Source organism: Lissotriton vulgaris, chromosome 5, assembly GCF_964263255.1.
Source record: "Lissotriton vulgaris chromosome 5, aLisVul1.2, whole genome shotgun sequence".
Lineage (NCBI taxonomy): Eukaryota > Metazoa > Chordata > Amphibia > Caudata > Salamandridae > Lissotriton > Lissotriton vulgaris.
Window position 1 is genome coordinate 1,877,603,423 of NC_141693.1, and position 23,819 is coordinate 1,877,627,241.

Genomic DNA, 23,819 nt, shown 5'->3' on the forward strand with positions numbered 1-23,819 from the left:
GGCAAAGTTTGTAAAAGCGACTATGGACTAGAAAATGGTGATCTCAAAATGTTGGGCTCGAAGTCATGCATTATGGGTTGACTGACAGAGGTACAAAATGGAGACATATTGGAACATAGTGGAGAAGTGTTGCTCAAGTGGTGAAGTGTGGCTCAATGATTAGAGCGGCAGACCCTGATGCAGAGATCTGCCTGGGACCTGGGTTCAATTCCCCGCCTCAGCGTGTCTTGGGCTCAAAATTCCACAGACCTGTTAATTCTCGCCTTGGTGCCTATTCCAATCATGGAGTCCCACTCTGCAACTCTGGGCAATAGCTTGCTTAAACTCCACAACGGCCCCCACAACGCTAAGGGTGCCTGGCCTCCACCTTGGGGGTGCCCAGGAGTGGATCCCTCACAGGGAAAGCCAGGAAGGGTTCCACAGCGGTATTCGTACAAGCGCCTTCTCTCCCTTGCGGGTGAGTAGTACGCTATACAAGTATCAATTTACATTTACAATTTACATTAACTTAGTTTATTGTGCTGAGCAGTCATGATAGGGCTCTTTGGTTGCTGGCGTTGGGAAGAGGGTAGGGTAGAGTGGGGCCAGGGAGTGTAATATTTTATGTATGTATGTATTCTTTGGTTTAATGACTTTTGTCTAAACATGAATAAACTTGAAACATTGGTTAAAGATTGGATAACTAAACCTATTAGGTGTGCAGAAGCCTGAGCCTGTTCTTCTATGCTGAAGGTGATGGTGGCTTCAGGCGAAGAGACCTGGAGAACAACATGATGTGCCTAGGCTTCTCATCTGGAGTGCATAGCTAGAAAATCAACCCCACCACCCCCATTAACTCAAACTCAATGGAAGGAAAGGCCTTGTCAGCCACCAATCTGTCAATATCCAACTTAGTCTTGCTGAACAGACAAGGAATCCCACTCAATTGTTTATAGTACTGTTTTGAGTTAAGAAATAAGAGTCTTCATAGAATGCGTGGTGTACCCATTATGCCTTTTTCTTGGTCCATATCAGGTCATGTAAACCAAGGGCACAAGACACTCCCATGAGACAAGCTGCTTGAAAGAATGACTTGAAGCTGGATCCATAAACTAATGAGAGTACAAGGATCACAACGGGTTGTGTCGGTCCTGCTCCCAAAACGTGCTGCTAGCTTGCTGTCTGCTATGGGTGCAGGTTGTTCAGGATGGCCTCGCTAACAAACACAGGTTTGTCAAGGAAAACACAGCATAGCTTCCTTGTGTCCTCATATTGTATGTGACTTCAGCCACTCCCAGCTTCAGACCTTTCACCACTTCGCATGCTGTGATTTCTACACCCATGAGTACAATGTTAAAATCTAAATTACAAGTACTGGAATGGAAAGTTCTGTTGACTATATAGCTAGAACTCCATGAGAGTGGCAGACATGACATAGGTCCTGAATTGATGTGGACTATGGGATTTGGTAGATTTTTCTAGAACATCGACTGCAGAGGAAGCCACGCAGAAGGCAGAGCATTGATTCCTACTGAAGGCCGTGCATGCGTTTTGAAGTGGTGGTTTTATCTGGCAGCCAGTGGCGGAGTTAGACTGTTTGACTGAACCCCTCAGCGCCCCCCCCCCCCAGTGCACGCTGCCGAAGGCTGAACGCATCAGGGGGTTGGCTGCAGTCCAAAGCCCATGCACAACCGATAAAGTGATGTTATAGTTAGGTACAGTAATAAGATTTTCCCATTTGTTAAAAAAAACAAAGAATTCCACTGAAAAATAACTATGAGTAATGAGACGTTATAGTTAGGTATGGTAATAAGATCTTAACTAATGTTAAATAAACCCCATTAAAAAAACAAAGGCTAAAGTGATGCTATCATTAGGTGTTGAACAGCAGAAAATCTAATGTTTAAAACCAAAAGAATGCTGAAATTCACTAGCTATTGTTTAGTGAGCAAACTATAACTTGTGCCCTGACATTCACTGCTCATGATTTCACATATTACCTCACTCATGGAAAGTTAAATGACATAATTGGTGATATCACTGATGACATCTCAAATTACATCATGGATGACATCATACAACCATTGGAACACCTTCATATAGGGTTATGTGAAATTTAAGTAATTCAACATGCTACACCTTTGGACAATTTTCTGTTCACCTTTTCAAATCAAGGGGTAGACCAGTATACATTTGCTGCTGAAAGATAATTTATGTCAGGCCATATGTACAGCCTCCATAGTTTAATAAAAATACATAACACACATCTGAGATGAGCAGAATAGCATACAACCTTAGAGCCATGCTTACAACACCAGAGTGAGACAAGCCACCTCTAAGTGGGCGAAGTTCTGGAACTAAACATTCACACCGTATAAATGTCACCACTACATAGAATTTCTATATACGACTGTGCTACAACTATTTAGGATGGGCACATGCCCAGACATCCACTGGTTGATAATCAATTGTCAACAGAAGAATTGGCCTTTCTCAAAGATATCTTGCAAGAGGCTTTGTCTTTAAGCCTAAGCTACTGTCAAACATATTTCTGCAACCCACATCAGAGGCCGTATTACACGCTTAGTGGAACCCTGGGGTACTTTGATATTACAGAAGGAGCCACAGACACTTGTGCGTCCCCTTCTGTAATACCGATACCAATGGCACACATAAAGCGCCAGTGCAATCTTCAGGTGGCGTTCCCTCATTTGCATGGGGGATTGCCCCATGCAAATTAGGGAATCCCTATGCCTCTACGCCCACGCCGTATAACAGATGAGGACGCAGAGGCAAAGAAGCTCTCAGGAGGCCCACTGACAGTGCGCCACCTAAAAGGCGGCACACTGCCACTGCTCCCACTAAGAGCAGCCCTCTGGAGGGGGAAAAGTGAGTCCTATGGACCCCCCAGTCATCTCCTTCCAAGCGAGTGCAGTCACTGACTCCACCCACCTGCAAAGGGATCTATAATCCCCCTTAAAAGTGCAGGCGGGTTGCCGCCTGCACTGTGAAAACACGGAGCGGTTTCAAAGCAGTAACTCTGTTTTTCACATAAATGCGCTGCCCCCAGGGCAGCACCAGTTTGCAGCTGCCCCCAGGGCAGCACATTCATCATAATGTAGCACATGTTCCTTCATTGTGTCTAGGGCAATCAAGGAAAGTGCGCTGCATGTATTATGCGCCCCCAGGTGCGCTCAGCCTTTACCTTGTTTAACATGGCGTAATACTCACACCCCAAACATTAGTGATGGGTGTGGTGCAGTTCAACATGCACGATCACACTTGCCATCAGGGCTTAAGCCATTTCCGTGCTATGGTGCCACATGTGTAACCTCATTAACTGAATGATTTAAATAACTATGGTGTTATCAGTGACGTCATGAATGGTGGGAGGTCACAAGCAGATATGGCGAGGCACAAGTTATTGTTAGCTCAATAAACTATAATTGGTGAATTTCAGTGTTTTTTTTTTTTTTTGCATTTTTTTTTTATTTCAACCCCATGGAGTCATGCGGCCACCCTCATTCCGATGCCCCTGGCGCCCTAGGTGCCTCCACGTACCCAAAGTCTCCCTGATTTCTAATGACAGGCAGACTGATAATCTTGGCCCTCCCACCTCTTGAATTCTCTGCTGGCCCTTTGAACTACATGCCTTGAAGACTTCAACCTGCTCTCTACAAACTGAGCCAAATACGCTTCAGAAGCACCGGTTTCAGAAGCTGAGTGATACGTTTCAGCAGGTTGCAGGTAGTACCATTGATGCGGCTGAGGATATGACCACTGAACCTATGCAGCTTTGTGTAGCAACAGAAAGTGCCCCAATCATATGCCGCCTGGGCCCTCAGTCCTGCCAATGGACCAGACGGGCAGGAGGCACGGGTGCTGAGAGCTACTGCATGACACAGCGCTGCTGGGTGCCAGGACACTGCTGGTAATGGCAGCTGGCCATTGGGGAGTTGGCTGCCAGGACCAATCACATGGCCGGCGGTGCTCCTTTAAGAAACAAAGACATGATAGAAGAGCCAGGCTGGGTCTCTGCTGGAGGGTGGATGAAGAGGGCAGGATTAAGAGGAGGCAGAAGGGATTGTAAGTGGGGAAGTGGTCGGGGTGAGTGGCTCCTTCAAGGAGGAGAAGAAAAAAGGTCCACTCTCTGCTCATGAGGCAAGTTATTTATATTCCACGCAAGATTCCTTGAGCTCGTAGGAGGGAAATCGATGAAGGTTGGCAATGAGACAGAGCAAACAGAACAAAGAGGGAAAAACAGAGCAGGCATCTGCCTTTATTACTAGAAGAGCTGAGGCACCAGCCTGTATACTAAGGTTGCAAGGATAGTAACAGGAGAGGACTTTAAAAAGCCATGGGGGGGATAACTGCCTTACCGAGGGAATCTATTGATGCAACCACTCGTCCTCAGGACTAATCTACCATCATACCTTGTCAAGGGCTGGACGCAGGAGTCATTCCTTTCTTGTTAGCTTTGATTGGAAAGGGCGGTGCTCGAAAATAAAAAATAAAAGTGCATTTACTCATTATCCCAGATTACCTGTTTGTTAATCAGCTGTGCTGGCACTCTACCATTAAAAGTACTGTAAGCTGCTGAGAAGTCTTCATATTAAAGAAGTGCAGGTACTCAGTTAAATTAAAGCACTGAGAACGGATGACCTTCTAATGGCCAGCGCGTCATCCTGCACAGTACAGACATGTGAGAGGATCAGTGTTTTCTAGAATAAATCTCAAAAAAGGACACACACAAATGGCACAAAGCACCACCTGGGCAACAGAAGAAGGATTTCAGAACCTTGTACGAGAAGAATAAGTGAAAAGGTGAAAAAAGCAAGGGTTAAAACAACTTTGAACCCAGCATCTGGATGGCAGGTCTGGAATTTGATCCAGAAAAAATGGAAAACATCTGGGATAAAACTAGTAGGTAATAGGAGTCATGCAGAGACAAGTACTGGCTCCCTTATATATGATTCCTACAGGAAATGATACCAGAAGAAATCAATGTGATCAATCAGTTGAATTGGTCAGACTAAGTATGGTCTGCAAAGAGATAGCAATCATCTTGATTTTTAACAGATTACTTTGGCCTGAGCCAGAGGAACACAACATGGAGACTATCAGGTATGGTAAGCAAACTCCTTGCTAAAATTTTAATTGCCCATCTCTGTGGTGGTCACCAACAGGCTTCCCCGCCTCACGCTACAACTCATGCAGCAACAGATGCTATCGGGTGCAGCCTGTACGCCACTGCATTCTCCAGAAATGCTCCACAGGACCACTGTAGGGTCATACATGCAACTTCTGCTTCCTCACACACAGAGCTGGTGAAATTTTCTCGACACACACAAAGAGTGAAGATGCCTGCACTGCAGTGGAGATGCCAGGGCTGAAACATCAAACCGGTGCTGGCCACTGGCCATAACAACTGGAAAGGCTGGTGGTCTAGGGAAGCCTCCTCCTCCATAGAATAGTGTCCACTACTAATCTGATCCTGTTCCATGGAAATTAGACCACACTTTTCTGTGTGAGATCACACTCGATGGACTATAGTTCTAGGAAAAGTCTTGGCTTCAAGCAGGGCTGGACTTAGACAGAAAATAGGCCCAGGCACCAAAATAAAAGTGACGCCATTAGTAAATTAGAAAGCTAAAAAAGTGGCAATGCTTGCAAATTAGGACAGTCTTGATCTTGTAAAGACGTGTGTTAGAGTTTTGGGAAAGTGCATGGATATGGGGCTGCTGTGAGCAATTTTTGGTTTTAGTATCAAGAAAATTAACAGTAAAACCAGTCTAGCAGACGGAAAAACCAGCTCAGCAGACCATAAAGCAGGCCCACAGCCAGCCAAGAAGCCGACCTGCACACTGGCCTGTCAGACCGGCCCATAGGACACTGCCTTATTGCTCTATAGCCTAGTCCGACCCTGGCTTCGTGGAGGACCCCGGAGCTGATAGAAAGAAAAGGACCAATAGGCTCAATGGTGGTACTCACATCTCCAATGGTTTCCATGAAAGGAGAAGAAGAAGCTATATCAGTATCCTGCAGCAAGCGTTCTCTCTCTTCTCCAGTTGGTGCAACTACAGTTAAAACCAGAAGAGCCCTGGTGCTGCTGTGTCTCAAAGACTGGCCAGGCACAACCATTTCCAGTTGCTCATCTCACCTGGGAGTTTCCCAGATCCCACCACGTGTGTGCTGCCACACTAGACTACTTTTTGCATCATCTAAGCAGAGGCGCCCTGCAACAGAATTATTTGCTTATCTTCTGTTAACAGAGATGAATCACAGGGGATCCTACAACTGCATACTTTAATCGCTTCCACCTGAGTATGGTTTCCCAGAGATGTGCAGACTCTGCCTCAGACTATACAACTTGTTTGCAAGTCCCTAAAATGGTGTCTGCTGTGATCAACATTTCTGTTGCTGGTGTGGCACGGTTCCAGCATCTTTTTTGCCATCAGTGTATGTTTCACTTATTTTTTGACCAAGTGAACTGATACTTTAATTTCTTTAAATCCAAAGGTCACTTTTCACCAACCCACAGGTGGGAATCGCATGGTCTCACCACAAAGCAAATGCTTAGTGTAAGGTTTAGCTAGATTCCATGAACTTTTCCAGATAATTTAAACTTTCATGATGCAAACATAAAGCAACCATTTTCCAGCTACCAACCTGTGCCTAACCAGTTGCATCTGCCTTTCAAAGTAGTGTTCTTGTCTGCTCTGATATGCTTACGTGTCTCCACAGCACCCAAAGAGGGTATAAAGAAGATACTCCACAAGCCACACAAAGTTCATCCAACAACAGGCATCCGGATGCTAAGGCTGGCTCAGTACCTACATGACTCCCATCTTTGAAATCATCCTTGAATGATGCTTCTAGCCTCTAGCACAAAGTACACAAGTCCTCAGCAAACAGGAGAGTGCCCTGCACTACGCCAGAATGCAGGCCAGGAAGTCTTGACAATGAGGGCACTAGGACTGCCCTCCTGGCAGAGTAGGCAAGTTCCAGGAACTGAGTTCTTTCCTCTTTTTTTTTACTAATATAGCAGTAAGCACATAGGGGCTGATTCACGAAAGTATTTATGAGTATAGGGCGTAGTACTATAGGGGTATTATTTATATACTCTCACAAACATTTGTGAATCAGCCCCAAAACTAGCTCCCTATTGGCAAAAGTGCGAAGACGACACAGGCCATTCTATTTGTATAAATTAATCATGAATATGAGTTTGCCTCAATTACCCTAAAAGTTCATACACCAGCAAATCACCATCTCCACACACATATATACGTATATATATATACACATCTCTACATTCCTGAACCAGCAAACCACCCTCCTTCTTAGGCATGTTCCACTACAGTCAACATGTCTGCACAGGCAAATCACATCATGGAGTACTAACTACAATACAGCACTAGTGGCAGACTGTGCGCTATACAACTGCCAGTGAACAATAATATAAGACTCCTCAACATTCCTGCACCAACAAATTACCCTCCATCTTATGCATGTTCTATAACCCTTAATATGCCGGCATCATCAAGTCACTCTTCTCTATGTGGATATAACACTAGGGGCCAGATGTAGGTGACCGAAAATAGCCATTTACCGATCGGTAACGGCCGAATTCGGCCGTTACCGACCGGTAAATAGCCATTGACATGTAGAGGCCCTTAAATGTTGCATTTTCGGTAATTTTACCGATCCGGTAATTTTACCGATTCGGTAATTTTACCGAAAATGCAAGATTGAAATGTGGGTAGCCAATTTTCCATTGGCACATGGCTTTCAGAATTGGTATTTTACCACGGAATACAAATCCATGGTAAAATACCGATTCCTGTGTACATGCACATCTGTGCATGTACACATGTGCCATGTGACAGACAGATGTGCCCTTAGGGCATGTCTGTGTGCCACATTGCACACATGCCCGTTTTGGGGGTGCTAGAGGGTGTCAAAGTGACACCCCCTGCACCCTTGACAAATTCGGTATTTACCGATTCGGTAAATACCGAATCGGTATTTGAATTGAATCCTATGGGCTGCAAGGGCCATAGGATTCAATAGCAAATACCGATTCGGTATTTACCGAATCGGTAAATACCGAATTTGTAAGGAATCGGTAAAAAATCCAGATGTTGGTACCTACATCCCATTTACCGATTTTGAAATACCGAATCGGTAAAATTCGGTAATATTCGGTATTTCAAAATCGGTAAATGTGATTTACCTACATCTGGCCCCTAATCGTTCAAAACTGTTGAATGAGCAAATCACCCCCCTTCGTATGCATGATCCATTACATTCAACATTCTTGAACCAGTAAATCACCCTCGATCACACGCATGATTCACAACTTTCAACATTCCGCAACAGCAAATCACCCTCCTCTGTGGTCCTATACACTAATGCGTTCACCATTGTTGACACATCAAATCCCCCTCCTTCTTACACATGATTCACTATACTCAGCATCAAGGAACCAGTAAATCACCCTCCTTACACATGATACACTATACTCAGCTTCAAGGAACCAGTAAATCACCCTCCTTACACATGATTCACTATACTCAGCATCAAGGAACCAGTAAATCACCCTCCTTCTTACGCACGTGATACACTATACACAACGTCAAGGAACCAGTGATTCACCCTCCTTCTTGCGCCCGCGATTCACTATACTTTTTTCTCCGTCAGTGAGATGAGGCCGTCTGATGAGGCATGTGGCGATTATTCCCATGATCAGCAAGCTGGAGGCTGCTGCATATTTGCCACTGAATTACCCTTCATTTAATGCTGTGTAACAGTTACTCTGAACTGCTACCATCTCTACCAAAGAGCTTTTTTTTTTTCTTTTTTTTGGAGATTTATAATGCGCAAGACAATAACCCGCAGGTATCAAGGCGCCTAACAATGTGATCAGAAATTGAGACAGAAGACCTTACATATAGGCTTGCCGAAAGAGAAGAGTTTTTAGGGCAGTGCGGAAGTTCTGTAAAGACGGAAGGGATCTCAGGTCCAGGGGAAGGTCATTCCACCATTTAGGAGCTAGAGTGGAAAAGGCCCTGCCACCCCTTCGTACGCGGGGGGCTGTCAGAAGCAATTTCCCGGAGGAACGCAAGTTCCTTCCAGGGATGTAGTGGGAGATGATGGACCCAATTCCCGTGTCGCTATTTTTGGCGATGGCTCTGTAGGTCATGCATAGAACTTTGAACCGGATTCGATGTTCTACCGGTAGCCAATGCAGCGTTTTCCTGGCCGCAGTGGCCGAGGAGCGTCTGGGAATATCCAGAACAAATCTGGCTATGGCGTTTTGGACTACCTGTAAGCGCTGCAGGTGGCTCCTGTTAAGCCCAGCATACAGTGCATTACAGTAGTCCAAACGAGAACCAATGAGTGCGACGGCTATTTGTTTTCTAGCTTGCAAGGAAAGATATTTCCTAATCCTTCGTAGGGTGTGAATCAAACCCAAGCAGGTGGAGACGGTTCTACTCACCTGGCTGCCCAAGTCAAGGGCAGGGTCTATCAACACCCCGAGATTCTTGGCAGATGTTGTAGGGGAAGGGCATGTTCCTAGTGAGTCGGGCCACCAATTGACTGACCAGATGTTTTCTTTCCCCCCAAACACCATCACCTCAGTCTTCTCCCCATTCAGTCTAAGGGAGTTCTGAATCATCCAATGACCAACCGCCTCCATACAAGATCTAAACTTGGAGGCGATTAGTACATCTGAATGGGGGAGAGAGACGAGGATTTGGGTGTCGTCTGCGTAAGAGACTACCTCCATCCCGAAAGATCTTATTAATTTGGCTAGTGGGGTCACATAGATGTTGAAAAGGGTCGGGCTAAGTGCCGACCCTTGAGGGACCCCACACAGCACTGGTCGGGATGGAGATAGGAACTCCCCCAGCTTGATTCTTTGTTCCCTCCCCGTGAGGAAAGAGGTCAAAAGATCCAGAGCTGTGTCCTTCACCCCCACCTCCCTCAGCCGAGATGAAAGTACTGAGGGGGAGAGGGTATCGAAAGCCGCAGATAGATCTAGCAGGACCAGGAGGGAGGTCTGGCCCCCATCTACTGTCGTGCGGATCTTATCGAGCACGATGGTGAGGGCTGACTCGGTGCTAAATTCTCTCCTAAATCCATGCTGGGAGGAGTCTAGGCATACCGAGCTTTCCACAAAGACAGCAAGATGCTTGTTGAGATGTGCCTCAAGCATCTTCGCTGGAGCAGGAAGCAGTGAGATAGGCCGGAAGTTTTTTAGGACCCCCGGATCCAGGGAGGCCTTTTTTAACAGGGGTTTTACTACCGCCTTCTTCCATTCTATAGGGAAAATACAGTCTCTAATGGCTAGATTCATTACCTCTAGCAACGGTGGCAGGAGGGTCTCCCTACACTGCTTGATGACTTTCAGTGGGCAGGAATCCAGGGGAGAACCAGACTTGGTCTTATTTAGCAGTAACTCCAGATCTTGCAAGGCCAGCGGGGGGAAAGAGTCCAGGGTGCATAGTGGGGAGATGTCTGTAGTAATCGTGCTCATCTCAACCCCTGAGGTGGGCGCACTGATACAAGCTCTTTGTTCCTCGAGGGCCAGGTGAATTTCCTGAATTTTGGTGTGGAAGAAGGAGGCAATCTTATCACATAGGTCCTGCGAAGGAATGACAGGATCAGGGGCTTGCAGTTTGACTAAAGAGTCCACAGTTTTAAAAAGCTCCTTCGGCGAGGAAAGCGAGGTGGTCATGGTAACAAAGTATTCCTGTTTAGCCTGCACAATCTCAGCTTTATATTTTTTAACAAGGAGTTTATGGGCTTCCTTGTTCTTGAGGTCCCAACTAGCATGCCAAAGCCTCTCCTTTCTCCTCACTTCTTGCCTAAGAAGTCTGAGGGAGTCAGAGAACCAGGGGGCAGATGGTCTCTTTCTGGCTCGGCGGCGAGACTGTACTGGGGCCAATTTATTCACGGCCTCAGTGGTAACCTGTTCAAAATGGGCGACTGCAGTCTGTACGCTGTCTAAGCCAGTGATGGAAAGGCTTGCAGCCCAGGGCACGAAGGAATCGCTATTGATATTCCTGAAGTTTCTGGCAGTCTCCATTATGTGATTCCCTTTTTTGCAGGAGTCCACCCTATGGCGTTCCAAAAGAAAAGGAACCGCCAGATGGTCAGACCAAGATAGATGAATCGGATCCTTAATAGTCAGACGGGGGTCATTGGAGAAGATACCATCCAGTGTATGTCCTGCACGATGGGTGGCTCCGGTAACACGCTGCGTGAGCCCACATGATTCCAGAGCCTCAGTGAGACATGAGGTATCAGAAAGGTCATGCCGTTCTAAGTGATAGTTAAAGTCACCCAGAATAGAAAAGTTATCTCGGCCGAAATAGGGTTCAAGGGACTGGAGGAGGTTGTGCGTAAAATGGGTTCTCGAACCTGGAGGTCGATAGACTAAGATTCCATTAAAGAAGGGATATTGCGCTTCCTTTATTGTAAAATAGAGTGCTTGAAAGCTGTCCGGAAAATCGGGTATAGGTACGATATGGCATTGTAGATGATCTTTGTAAAGGATCGCTATCCCCCCTCCCACTCGACCCTGTCTATCAAGTCTGGCCAGGCAGTACCCATCAGGGACCGCCTCGATTAGATCAGGGTCGGATGAATCCTTGGCCCATGTTTCGGTAACAAACACTATAGTGGGCGTTCTATCCAATACCATCTCCTTAAACATAATCTTGTTCTTGACAAGGGAGCGGGCATTAATCAGAATGCCCTCTACTCCTACTGTCTTAGGACTGGATATGGCGGAATGTCCAGAGAGAAGATGGATGGGGGCGGAGTTAGGAGGCCTAGGCGTGGGATGACAGCCACATCGTAGGGGGAACAGAAGGTCATCTGGCTCGTAGGAATGTGTGCAGCGTTGTTTGCAAGGTTTCAGGGCCAACATTTGGTGAAGGGAATAACTGTAGGGGAGGGAAGGCATTTCATCAGAGTCCAGGGGCCAGCCGTCCAGCGCGTCCTCAGCGCGGACGGGCGCAGACGGGCTGGACTCTGGCGTGACTCCGGCGGGCATCCGGCGAATCCGCTAACGCGTCCGCTACGCGGAGCGTCAAGTGCCCCTTTTATAACAACTAGAGCGCGAGAGCGCGATTACACACCCAAGATGGCCGCTAAGCAACCCTCGCCTCCCCGGGATCAGCTCTCAGCGTCAATGCTCAGCTGAGAGCGGCCCAGGAGGTAGAGGAAGGTAGGAAACAATGAACCAAGTGCAAATACGCTTTTTAAAATCAAGCGCCTATTAAAAGCAAACGTCACTCGGGACGCGATCTAAAATAAGTGTTACCCTCAGCAATTGAATCTGTGCCAGAAGAGGTAAAGGAAAGTGCTGTAGAACTTCCGGCTTCCGCCTCAGAGGGTGAAATTAAATTTCAAGCCCAACTACAGAACCCAAGCCCAACTACAGAACAGAGCGCGGTGGTAGATTTTTCCCCACCCGCCATACCAGTGCTCCCTTTGTCCTGAAGAAGACCCCACCCCAAGGACCACAACCTATCCTGACTAGAGGGGTCGAAACGTTGACTACACTACTATACAAACTCTAGCGACACCATATAAATCAACCAGGATGATTCCAAGGTTGCGTGCGTGATCCGTTTTGGTGGGTGGGCTTCCGAGGGCGGGGGCCACCAGGTGTCGTTCCAGGCATCGGGGTGTGGGCCCATGATGAGTACTTCTATTTCATCAGTGTTGAGTTGTAGCCAGCTGTCTTTCATCCATTTGGCGACGGCTTCCATGCCTATTTGAAAGTTGTGTTTTGCTGCGTTGGGTTCGTTGGATAGGGAGAGGATGAGTTGGGCGCCGCCTGCGTATGAAACAATGTTGAGTCCGTGGGTTCTGACGATGGGGGCGAACAGAGCCAAGTAGACGTTGAAGAGCGTGGGGCTGAGGGAGGACCCCTGGGGGACTCCGCAGGTGTCTGCCGGAGAGGAAAGAGTGAAGGGCCTTGTCCCGGATCCATGCGTCGTGGAATCTGCGTGTTAGGGTTGCGGTGGGAGACTGTGTTGAAGGCCGCTGAGAGGTCGAGGAGAATGAGGGCCACTGTTTCACCTCTGTCCAGGAGGGAGCAGATGTCGTCTGTTGCGGCGAGGAGGGCGGTTTCTGTGCAGTTGTTTTTTCTAAAGCCGGATTGGGAGGAGTCAAGGATGTTGTGCTCTTCGATGAAGGTGGCGACTTGGCTGTTGATGGCTTTCTCAATGACTTTCGCTGGGAACAGGAGCAGGGAGATGTGTCTGTAGTTTTTGAGGTCGGTGGGGTCTGTCAAGGGCTTTTTCAGGAGGGGGTTGCTCATATCCACTAATGCATTCACCATTGTTGACCCAGCAAATCACCCTCCTTCTTACACGTAATTCACTATACTCAGCATCAAGGAACCAGTAAATCACCCTCCTTCACACGCGTGATTCACTATACTCAGCATCAAGAAACCAGTAAATCACCCACCTTCTTACACGCATGATTCACTATACTCAGCATCAAGGAACCGGTAAATCACCCCCCTTCTTACACGCGTGATTCACTATACACAGCATCAAGGAAGCAGTAAATCTCCCTCCTTCATGCGCGTGATTCGCAACACTGAACATTCCTGAACTAACCAATCACCAGGGCACAAGTCCTAAAAAAAGAAGTGGGGGGACTCTCCAAGGTAGACGTGGTCACAGGAAGTGACATCACGACAGGAAGTGACATCACGACAGGAAGTGACATCACGACAGGAAGTGACATCACATGTAAGGCAGATCTATCATTTGCATATAATGCAAGATTTAACAATTGAAGCTGCTTGGTACTTAAGCCTGTGACTTAAGGTCCCTGTATGGAGGAATTAGCAGCCCAAATGTGGATGAAGTTTGGCGAAGGTGACATCAACACATTTTCAAAACACTACAGGAAAGTTTGACTGCAAGATTTTGTACACATTACAGGTTCCCAGAGAGGCTGCTTCCCACACTCGACAATGACTATTACACACACTAGGGCTCCATATTCACGTTATTCTATCGATGAGTGTTATATGTTATCTCCCCACCTATTGTAAACTAGCGACTCTGTATTACATAGTTTTGTCCCAGCTGCCTCTCTCTAGCTGTGGCTAGATTTATTTATTTTATTTATAAAGTTTTATATAGCGCGAACTTGATCCTGAAGGATATCAGAACGCTTTACAATTTGCAGCAAAGGTAACAAATCAGAACATTAGTCTAACATTGGGAATCTTGGTTGAAGACAATGGAGCTGCCGGGGCATTTACTTGGGTCAATGCCTAAATTTTAGATATATTAACTGGCCATTGTATTTATTTTAGCAGATTTATTTATTTCTATTTATTTTAGGAAATGTATTTAGTTTTGGTATATTTTAGTTTGACTTATTTGCCTTCATTTACTTCAGTGCAACAAAATATAAACATTGCTTTACTTTGTATTATTACTGTTTATTTTTGTGATAGTTCCTAAAAAAAGGGCCGATTATGACTCATGCATTGTAATGGTTGTTTTTGACCCTTTACAGAGACTACTTACTATAAAATTGGGGTGGGCCTAGCTCATGATGTCATTTTGTGGGGACCCCTTGAAGAAAGCGGGCAGAACCTTTGCAAAACTTTGTGCCCCCCTATCCAGTAGTGCAATTATCCAAACACTGACAGGATTGAGCCTAAATTAAAAATATACTGACATACGTAATGCCAAGTCAGACGTCATCATGGAGTCATGTTTAAATGAACAATCCAGCGCCATTCCACAAAATTATACAATTCAGACCGACAACACAAACTAGAAGGGGGCGTTGCTGTCATCATTAAACATTCCATGTGGAAACAGCGACACACGGAAGAACACACAAGGGTACACCATCATACTACTTACATTTCGTAGCCTGGTGTCAATTGTTCAATGCAGGGCTTAATTTGTGCCAGTGCTTAGCGCCGGCACTTAATTGGCAGGGCCGGGTCTAGTGGTACTCTGATTCTACACGCACGAGGCGCACATTACATGTAAAATGTTTTAATTTACCTTACAGCACACTTGCTAGTACTAATACTTAATTAACTCCTCAAGTCTCGTGCAGCCGCATCGCATTGTGTTTAGTTTTTCACATCTCAGTTTACCCTTAATTGTTCACGATCACTTGAATAATGAAATATTCTGAGTGGGAGAGCTCTTTGGCAGCACTCTGCCAGGTTTCTCTCTCGTCACTCTCATGCTGCTGTGTTAAAGAGCCTCGGTTCTACCGCACAAAGAATTAGGGTGACCAACTGGCATTGGTGCAAATTCAGGACGGTGAGTGTAAAAATTCAGGACAAAGGGTCAAAATTCAGGACACAAATTCAGGACAGGAGGTCAAAATTTAGGACAAAACTTCAGGACAATAGGTACGTTTTACAGACACATCAGAGGTCGCGCAATAGTATATAAGTAAGCCCAGCCATTTCCAAAAGTATTCAACCATTTGCAAACCTATCCATCATGTATCCTCCCATGTATCATTTCACTCATCCATCCCTTCATCCATCCCCTCATCCATCCTTTCACTCATCTCCATTATCCATCCATCTATCCACCCTTTCACCCTATCCATCTGTACACTTATCCATCCACTCTTCATCCCATCCATCCATTCACTCATCCATTCAGCCATTTACCCTTTCACCAATCCAGCCATCCTTTCACTTACTAATCCTTCCACCCATCCACTCTTTTAGTCATCCATCCATCCTCCCTTTCTCTCTCCATCGACCCTTTCACTTAGCCTTCCTTCCATCCATCCATCCACCCACCCATCCATCTACTCATCCACTCATGAATCCATCCATTGCCCCTATCACTCATCCATCTATCATTTCACTCCTTCACACATCTATTCATCCTTTTTTCCATCTACCCTCCCTTTCACTCACTCATCCATCCTTACACCCACCCTTTCACTCATATGTCCATTCATTCACCCTTGCACTTATCAATCCATCAATCCATCCATCATTTCACTCATCCACCTACCCCCCATCATCCACCCACCATCCACGCACCCACTCATCCATCCTTTCACCCACCCACCGTCCAATCCACTGATCCATCTTTTCACCCATCCACCATCCACCCACCCACTCATCCATCCATCCTTTCACCCACCCACTCATCATCCATCCATCCATCCTTTCACCCACCACTCATCATCCATCCATCCATCCTTTCACCCACTTATCCATCCATCCATCCCTTCACCCACTCTCCATCCATCCATCCATCCATCCTTTCACCCACCCATTCATACCTTCACCCACTCTCCATCCTTTCACCCACGCATCATCCATCCATCCATCCATCTGTCCTTCCCTTCATCATCCATCCATCCATCCATCCCCTCATCATCCATCCATCCTTCACCTCATCATCCGTCCATCCTTTTCCCTCATCATCCATCCATCCTTTTCCCTCATCATCCATCCATCCATCCTTTTCCCTCATCATCCATCCATCCTTCCCCTCATCATCCATCCATCCTTTTCCCTCATCATCTATCCATCCTTTCCCTCATCATCTATCCATCCTTCCCCTCATCATCCATCCATCCTTTTCCCTCATCATCTATCCATCCATCCATCCATCTGTCCTTCCCCTCATCATCCATCCATCCTTCCCCTCATCATCCATCCATCCTTCCCCTCATCATCCATCCATCCATCCTTTTCCCTCATCATCCATCCATCCTTTCCCCTCATCATCCATCCATCCTTCCCCTCATCATCCATCCATCCTTCCCCTCATCATCCATCCATCCTTCCCCTCATCATCCACCCCCTCATCATCCATCCATTCCCTCATCATCCATCCATCCCCTCATCATCCATCCATCCACCCTTCCCCTCATCATCCATCCTTTCCCGTCATCCATCCTTCCTTTCATCCATCCTTTCCCGTCATCCATCCATCCATCCCTCCCATCCATTTATCCTGCCCTTCATCCATCCATCCTTCCCCTCCATCCATCCATCCTTCTCCTCATCTATCATCCTTCCCCTCACCCATCCATCCATCCTGCCCCTCATCCATCCATCCTTCATCCTTCCCCTCATCCATCCTTCCTTTCATCCATCCTTCCCCTCACCCATACATCCCATCCATTTATCCTGCCCTTCATCCATCCATCCTTCCCCTCCATCCATCCATCCTTCCCCTCATCCATGTATCCTTCCCCTCATCCATCCATCCTTTCCCTCCGTCCCTCATCCTTCCCCTCATCCATCAATCATCCAGCTACCCTTCCACCCATACATCCAGCTATTTACATTTTCTCTCCATCCTTCCCCTCACTCATCAATCCATCTATCCTCTCTCATTATCCATTTATTCAATCTTTCATTCATCCATTCACCCTTTCACTAATTCATCCAGCCATTCACACATCCCTTCACTTACTTACACGCCCACCTTTCCATATTAATTTTGAGCTGAGCCCTTTTGAGAAGAGGCCCATCAAGAACTTCACCCTCGCTGCAGGGGCCGTTCCTGGACTGGGACAGAAGCCACCCAGGGCGGAGACAGGATCCACCATGGGGGGGGGGGGACAGGAGCCATCACAGGTGGGGGTGGACTGGAGCCACAACATGGGGGGACAGGCGCCATCACTGAGGGGAGGGCAGGAACCATCACAGGAGAGGGAGCACAGGGGTGGGCATGCAGTATTCTAGTATCATATTGGGCTCCTCTCCTGCACAAGACAACGAGAAGACAGGCTCTCTGTTCAAAATGCCATCCCCCACTGTGATGTACTGTACTTACAGGAGATACTCCGAGAGAACTGATTGAACTGATTGTCCTCCATACTTTGTTATTCAGTGTGGGCGCGATTGTGCCATTTCTTTATTTTCTTACATTATAGCCTGCATGATTGAAGAACCGAGGTTTGCTTACAATTTAGTGACAGTAATTAAGCTATGTGAAGAGAACCACGTGGTGCCTGGGTGTAATCCGGGGTGTAATCTGGCCGAGTCTCGGATGTTTGGGGCCCTGGGTGGAAATGGAATGTGTGAGCCCCCCTCTAAATAGCAGATACAAGACGCATTCAGGGCTGTTTGCATGTTAATAGATGTTGCTGCTCCGAAGCTGCCGCCCTCCCTCTGTGACCTTCGAGCACCTTTTAACAGCTCATCAAGGGCTGGAGGTGTGAGGGTAGCCATCCCGTTGTGCCTCTACAGTGCTGCTGGGGGTCTGAGCTTCTATACAGCATCGGAGTCAAGAAGGGAGGTGGGGGCAAGCTGTGCCCGTTTAAAATTACGGACAAATGCGGGAATGCTTTATTTACTTTGTGCGCGCCGCGCTCCCGTTTTTTAATGGTGGACGTGGTTTTTATTTAGCAGGGTGGACGGCGTCCACCCTGAACAACCCTCGGAAATAAGTGGGGGGATGCCGTCCACCCGCGTGGTACCCCGACTCGTGCCCTGCCAATCACCCTCCTTCCTAGCATGTTTGACTACAATTAACATTCCAAGACAAGCAAACCATCCTACGGGCTACTGAATAGTGCTGCAAAGCCATGCTAGCACGGTGTGCGCTATAAATTAACAATTCAGTCATTCCTCGAGATTCCTAAAGCAGCAAATGGCCTTCTTTTTTCTTTAACCTCACTCCGCCTTTCGGAACCAGCAAATCACCCTAAGGACTACCGAAACGCACTGCAATGGATGCGAACGACAGCGTGTGCACTGTCCAAGAATATCTCATTGCCACCACGTCCATGTGCCACGGAAGCATCATTTGAAGGCGTGCTCCATGCGTTTCCTGGTCCCTGGCTCTATGCCGCGGTGCTGCACGGTGGTATCCGCATGGGACCTTGGTCTCAGGGGGCGGGAGCAGCCTCTCGGGGCGCCTGTCAGTCAAGCACGAATAGAATTATCTATAGCAGCAGTTAATCACACTCTGCCAGGACGTGGGTGGCGACAGCCGCTCCCAGGGGAGATGCATTGTAATGCAGAGATAACAGGAACCGCGGTTAATTACCAGGGCTGCCGGCTAATGAGGGAACCTGGCCAGGGAAAGAGAGAGGGAAGAGAGGCAGGCAGGCACTGCCGCGGCTACCGCACAGCCCTAATCTAGAAATCAGATTAAAGCCAGGTAAGGGATGAAGCAAGAACCAGCGCGCGCAGGATGAGGGGGATCGGCGTGGAGGGAGAGAGACTTTCTTATCCTAAGCAAGCATTGGCAATACAAATAGGTCTAGCTTTTGACTGAGAAAGCCTCTCCAGTCACTGGTGAAGTTAGGGACTTGCATCATAAATGCACTCTGTATTGTATTGTAAATGCTCTACATAGCACTCATGCATGCATTCATTCATACAAGCACAGATTCATTTGTTGCTTTCACCCACTTACCCACCCTTAATAAAACACACAAATTGAACAACCGTTTGAATATATGAATACAATTAAGAAAAGAAAATATGCAACCACAGGTCTATGCTTGCAATAAAAAAAGAAAGATGCACATAGCTGTTTTACAGTGGGATTGTACTTGGTGTAACGTTGTTTTAAAGTTCCAATATGGCTGCCACGATTAGAAGAAACATATTGGCCATCTTGGATGGGGAAAACACTATGGAAAAACACAAATCTAAAACAGCCACAGAGTTTAGAAGCAGAGACCATAAGGAAAACAAATTAAAACAAGCATTGGCAAAGCCAGTAGGTTGCGCCTTCATAATTTGAGTGCCCTGCTGTCGGCTTTACCAATTTTTGTCTGTGAAATACTGTTAAAAAAACATACCAGCAAAAACAGTTCCAGATACTGGAGGAAAGGCAAACACATTTTTAATGGAAACTCAAAACCGTAGATTGGATTCAATATTTTAAATCTTTATAAATGGCATGGTTCCTCTTTAAAATACTTTTTAGTCAGGAAACTCCAAACCTGAATTTAAAAACAATAAGAAAGCATCACAATGTAAAGGGACATGATTGACAAGGCCTAATTTACTGCGAACAGGATTCAGGTACTTGGTCCTCTGCAGTAACCCAGGGAGCAGATTTATAGGCCTCCAAGAATAGTGTCAAGCTAAGTACACCTTGAGTGCAGCAGATGGTCCTTCCCCCATCAGCATAAAAGCCTTTGCTTGCCAAAGCTTGTGCTTTTATGTAACATGGGGAATGCAGGAGCCATACCCTAGCAAAAATATCCCAGTTGCTGTCCTTTTACAGCCAAGCTGGAAGGGGGGTGGTGGGAGCACACAGCAGCACAAGGTGGCTGAGGAATGAGGGATTTTAGGAGGGATGAGGATACACATGCATTCTCAAGGAGTGCTGAATGATAAAATAAACGAATAGTTCCCTAAATTTGAGAAGTGGGAGGGTTGTAAAGAACATCGGAGAGACAACCACAACGAAAGGAAAGCAAGCCATCAAATAAGGAGCAAGACAATGTAAGTGAAAATAAAGCCAACGAATGGTAAGCAATGGGTGGGCTGAAAACCCACTGTAAATTCCCCATAGGGCTTTCACACCTAGCCAGCTTGCCCTGTCTGATAGGCAGGACCTAAAAAGAGAAGGAGTGAAATGGAAGGGGACCAATAAAGAGGAAAACTTGAAAACGGTAGGACTGGCCCTATAGCCCTGGCACTGAGCACACTCATTGTCAGGCGTATGGATGGAAGCAGAGTGTGAGTGATGCTCGAACGGACCAGTGGCAGAGGGCTTTTATGATTTTGTTTGCTTACAAGAGCCTGGCAGATATCTAAACCTGTTAGACGGCGGAAAAGAAATGTAAACCTCATTACGTTCATTGGTGTGTTTTGCATCGCTCATGCCATGACCCCATAGCTGCTGGTTCAAGACTCCCGGTGAATTACATACACTATTCTTCATGAACTGTATATCCCTGTTGATAATGTATTTTTTCGTCGTTTCGTGTGCATTCAAACTTAAAGATCATGTTTTTACAAAAAGTTTGAAAAGTCGTTAACTTGCAGTAATAGTAACAGCCCCATTCTGTTGTATATTATAATTTGGGCAGTGCTGTTCTCCACTGCTTTGATACAAACTTTGATACCCTTTATTGCACGTATGTATCACAGCTCAAAGAACAGTGAGCATGTTTATCTGTAGCGTCCACTCTGTCGTTTATTACATTTTGGCTTTTTTTTTAATTTTATTTGGACATTAAGTTACCATTTGGCTTTGATTATAATTTGCTTGAAGTACTCCATGAGGGACCATTGTTTATGTGCTAATTTAATATGGGGAACATCCTTTACGACAAAACTTTAACAACGCGGTACTGTTACCATGCTACTTTTACAATGCAAGTCGTTACAACGACTTGCGCTGGGGGGCGCTCCAGGATAGTAAATAGTTTAATTTACTATCCAACTCCTTCCCTAGACTCCTGGGTTTCTCTTGAATGATTCTGCCCATCTTTGAAACAGAAGTGTAATTAAGCAACTCATAAACTGCTAAACACCTGGTGAAGACACAATGATTGTTATGTTTTTGGGGTACACTGTCAAGGCAGGTCAGTACATGACAAACGTCCATGCTTAGCTCTAATAGCCTACGTTTGTTGCTGCATCACATATTGTGTCATACTGGGGCCATACAAGCTGGGGTCACTAAAGGTACTGAGTCTGACAGAGACTCAAAAGGAGATGTTACACAGGAGTGTGTGAATAAACGTTTAGGGCGACAAGGGGGGCTCTGAACTCCATTAGAGGAGATGTGAAGAATGACGGCAGATAATATGAAATGGAGGAAGAAGAGGCTATTCAAAAGAATGTGTGGTTAGGCGAAATTAAGAAGGGGAGCCAGAATGAATGGAGAAAAATAGATGGTCAGGAAGAGTATAGGAGTAAAGACGATGAGGAGGGTAGTCAAGAGGAATAAAGTGAGAGGAGGTGTGCTTCGCAGGGAGAGAGGTCAAAAAGAATAGAGGAGAAGGGAATGTGAAGAAGAATGATGGCACTGGGAGAGGGAAAGGTAGAAGGAGAGAAGATCAGGGACGAGGAGGAAAATCAGAGGGAATGAAGGGAGAAAATATGTTGTTAGAAGGAGGGAAAGTCAGAAAGGAGGAGAGAAGGGGTGGAGGAAAGGAGGGGGAAGAGGGGAGTGTTATACTTGCAGGTGAGAAGAGAGGAGGAATAAAAGAAGAGGTGGAGGTGTTCAGAGAATTAGAGGAGAGTAGGAGGAAAAGTTTACCTTAAGGTTCTTGACGGGTACCACTGGGTCGGAGAAGAAGCTCTGGCGGAAAGTGATCTCCAGGCCTGCTTCTTTCACTCTCTCCTCCAAGTCATCCAAGGTCTGCATTGTGGGAGAAGGCAAGAAGTTGGTATAAAAGAGTGGCAAAAGGGACATAACGATCAGGACTATATAGAGGGGTGCAGACAGTAACGGGGTCAGGGACATCAGATGGTTGATGGATGATGAATAGACTGCAAACAGAAGTCAGACTGTAGATGAATGATACCTGTTGGAGGATGGTACATTGTGGATGGATGGTAGATTGTGTACAGATGGTAGACTATGGATGGATGGTACCTGGTTGAGGAAGGTATGATGTGGATGGATGGTACCTAAGAGAGGATGGTACATTGTGGAGGGATGGTACATCTTGAAAGGATTGTAGATTGTGTACAGATTGTACACAGTGGGTGGATGGTACATCGTGAAAGGATTTTAAATTGTGTACAGATGGTGCACTTTGGGTGGATGGTACATCTTGGAAGGATTGTAGATTGTGTACAGATAGTACACTGTGGCTGGATGGTATCTGGTGGAGGAAGGAACACTGTAGAAGGATGCTATACTGTGTACAGATTATAGACTGTGGATGGATGGTACCTTGTGAAAGAAGGTACACTGTGGATAGATGGTAGATTGTGATTGAACGTCAGACTGAGGATGAATGGTACCTGATAGAGGAAGGTATGCTCTGGATGGATGGTACTTTGTAGAAGAATGGTAGACAGTGAACAGATGCCAGACTGCAGATGGATGGTACTTAGTGGAGGAAGGTACACTGTGGATGGATTTTACTTTGTGGAAGGATGGCAGACTGTGAACCAATGGTAAACTGTGGATGGATGGCACCCAGTGGAGGAAGGTACACTGTGGAAGTATGGTAGACTATAAATAGATGGTAGACTGTGGAAGCATTGTGGATTATAAATACATGGTAGACTGTGGAAGCGTGGTTCCTGTGGATGGTACCTCGTGGAAGAATGGTAGGCTGTTCACAGTTCAAATGATCTGACTCTATTTGGCTGTGATAGATGGTAGATTGAGGGTGGACTGTAGTCTGTGGATGCATCATAGACTGTGGGTAGATGGTAGACTGTTGATGAATGGTAGGCAGCAGATGGATAAGAGATAGCACATGGATGGTGGATGAATGGTAGACTGAGGATAGATGGGTGACTGCAGAGGGATGGTGGACGAATGGTTGCCTGCAGATGGATGTTAGATTGTAGTGGATGGTCTACAGAAACTATTAAACTCCTTCTACAAATTTATGGAGTCACGTGGCTTAAGCATAAATAACTCCAAGTCCTACGTTATGAAAGCAGGTAAGGGTGTTCTGAAAACTGACTATTTCAGTATAAATGGGGAGAAAATTCCATTTACCAACTCCTTCTCTTACCTCGGGGTTCTGCTAGATCACAAGTTATCATGGGGACCAGCAGTCTCCAAGAAGAAGGGAGAAACAACAAGGGTCAATGCGGCCATTCTTGGCTTTACAAAAAAAATCGGCAATTGCCCGACGGCCGCATTGCTTAAACTGTACCAGGCAAAAAGCGTTGCTGT

At 46.3% G+C, this 23,819-nt stretch overlaps 1 protein-coding gene across 3 annotated transcripts in view; it reads right to left on the bottom strand.

Annotated features, from left to right (window-relative positions):
- Nucleotides 1-23,819, bottom strand: part of GABBR1 (gamma-aminobutyric acid type B receptor subunit 1) — a 750,676-nt gene that overhangs the window by 108,928 nt on the left and 617,929 nt on the right. For all 3 annotated transcript variants that reach the window (XR_015296080.1, XM_086924382.1, XM_086924381.1), the window contains one exon: nucleotides 22,215-22,316. Coding sequence is in view for 2 of the 3 variants with exons in the window: in XM_086924382.1 (XP_086780508.1) it covers nucleotides 22,215-22,316 (102 nt within the window). In the remaining variant the exon portion in view is untranslated. The remainder of the gene's footprint in view (nucleotides 1-22,214; nucleotides 22,317-23,819) is intronic.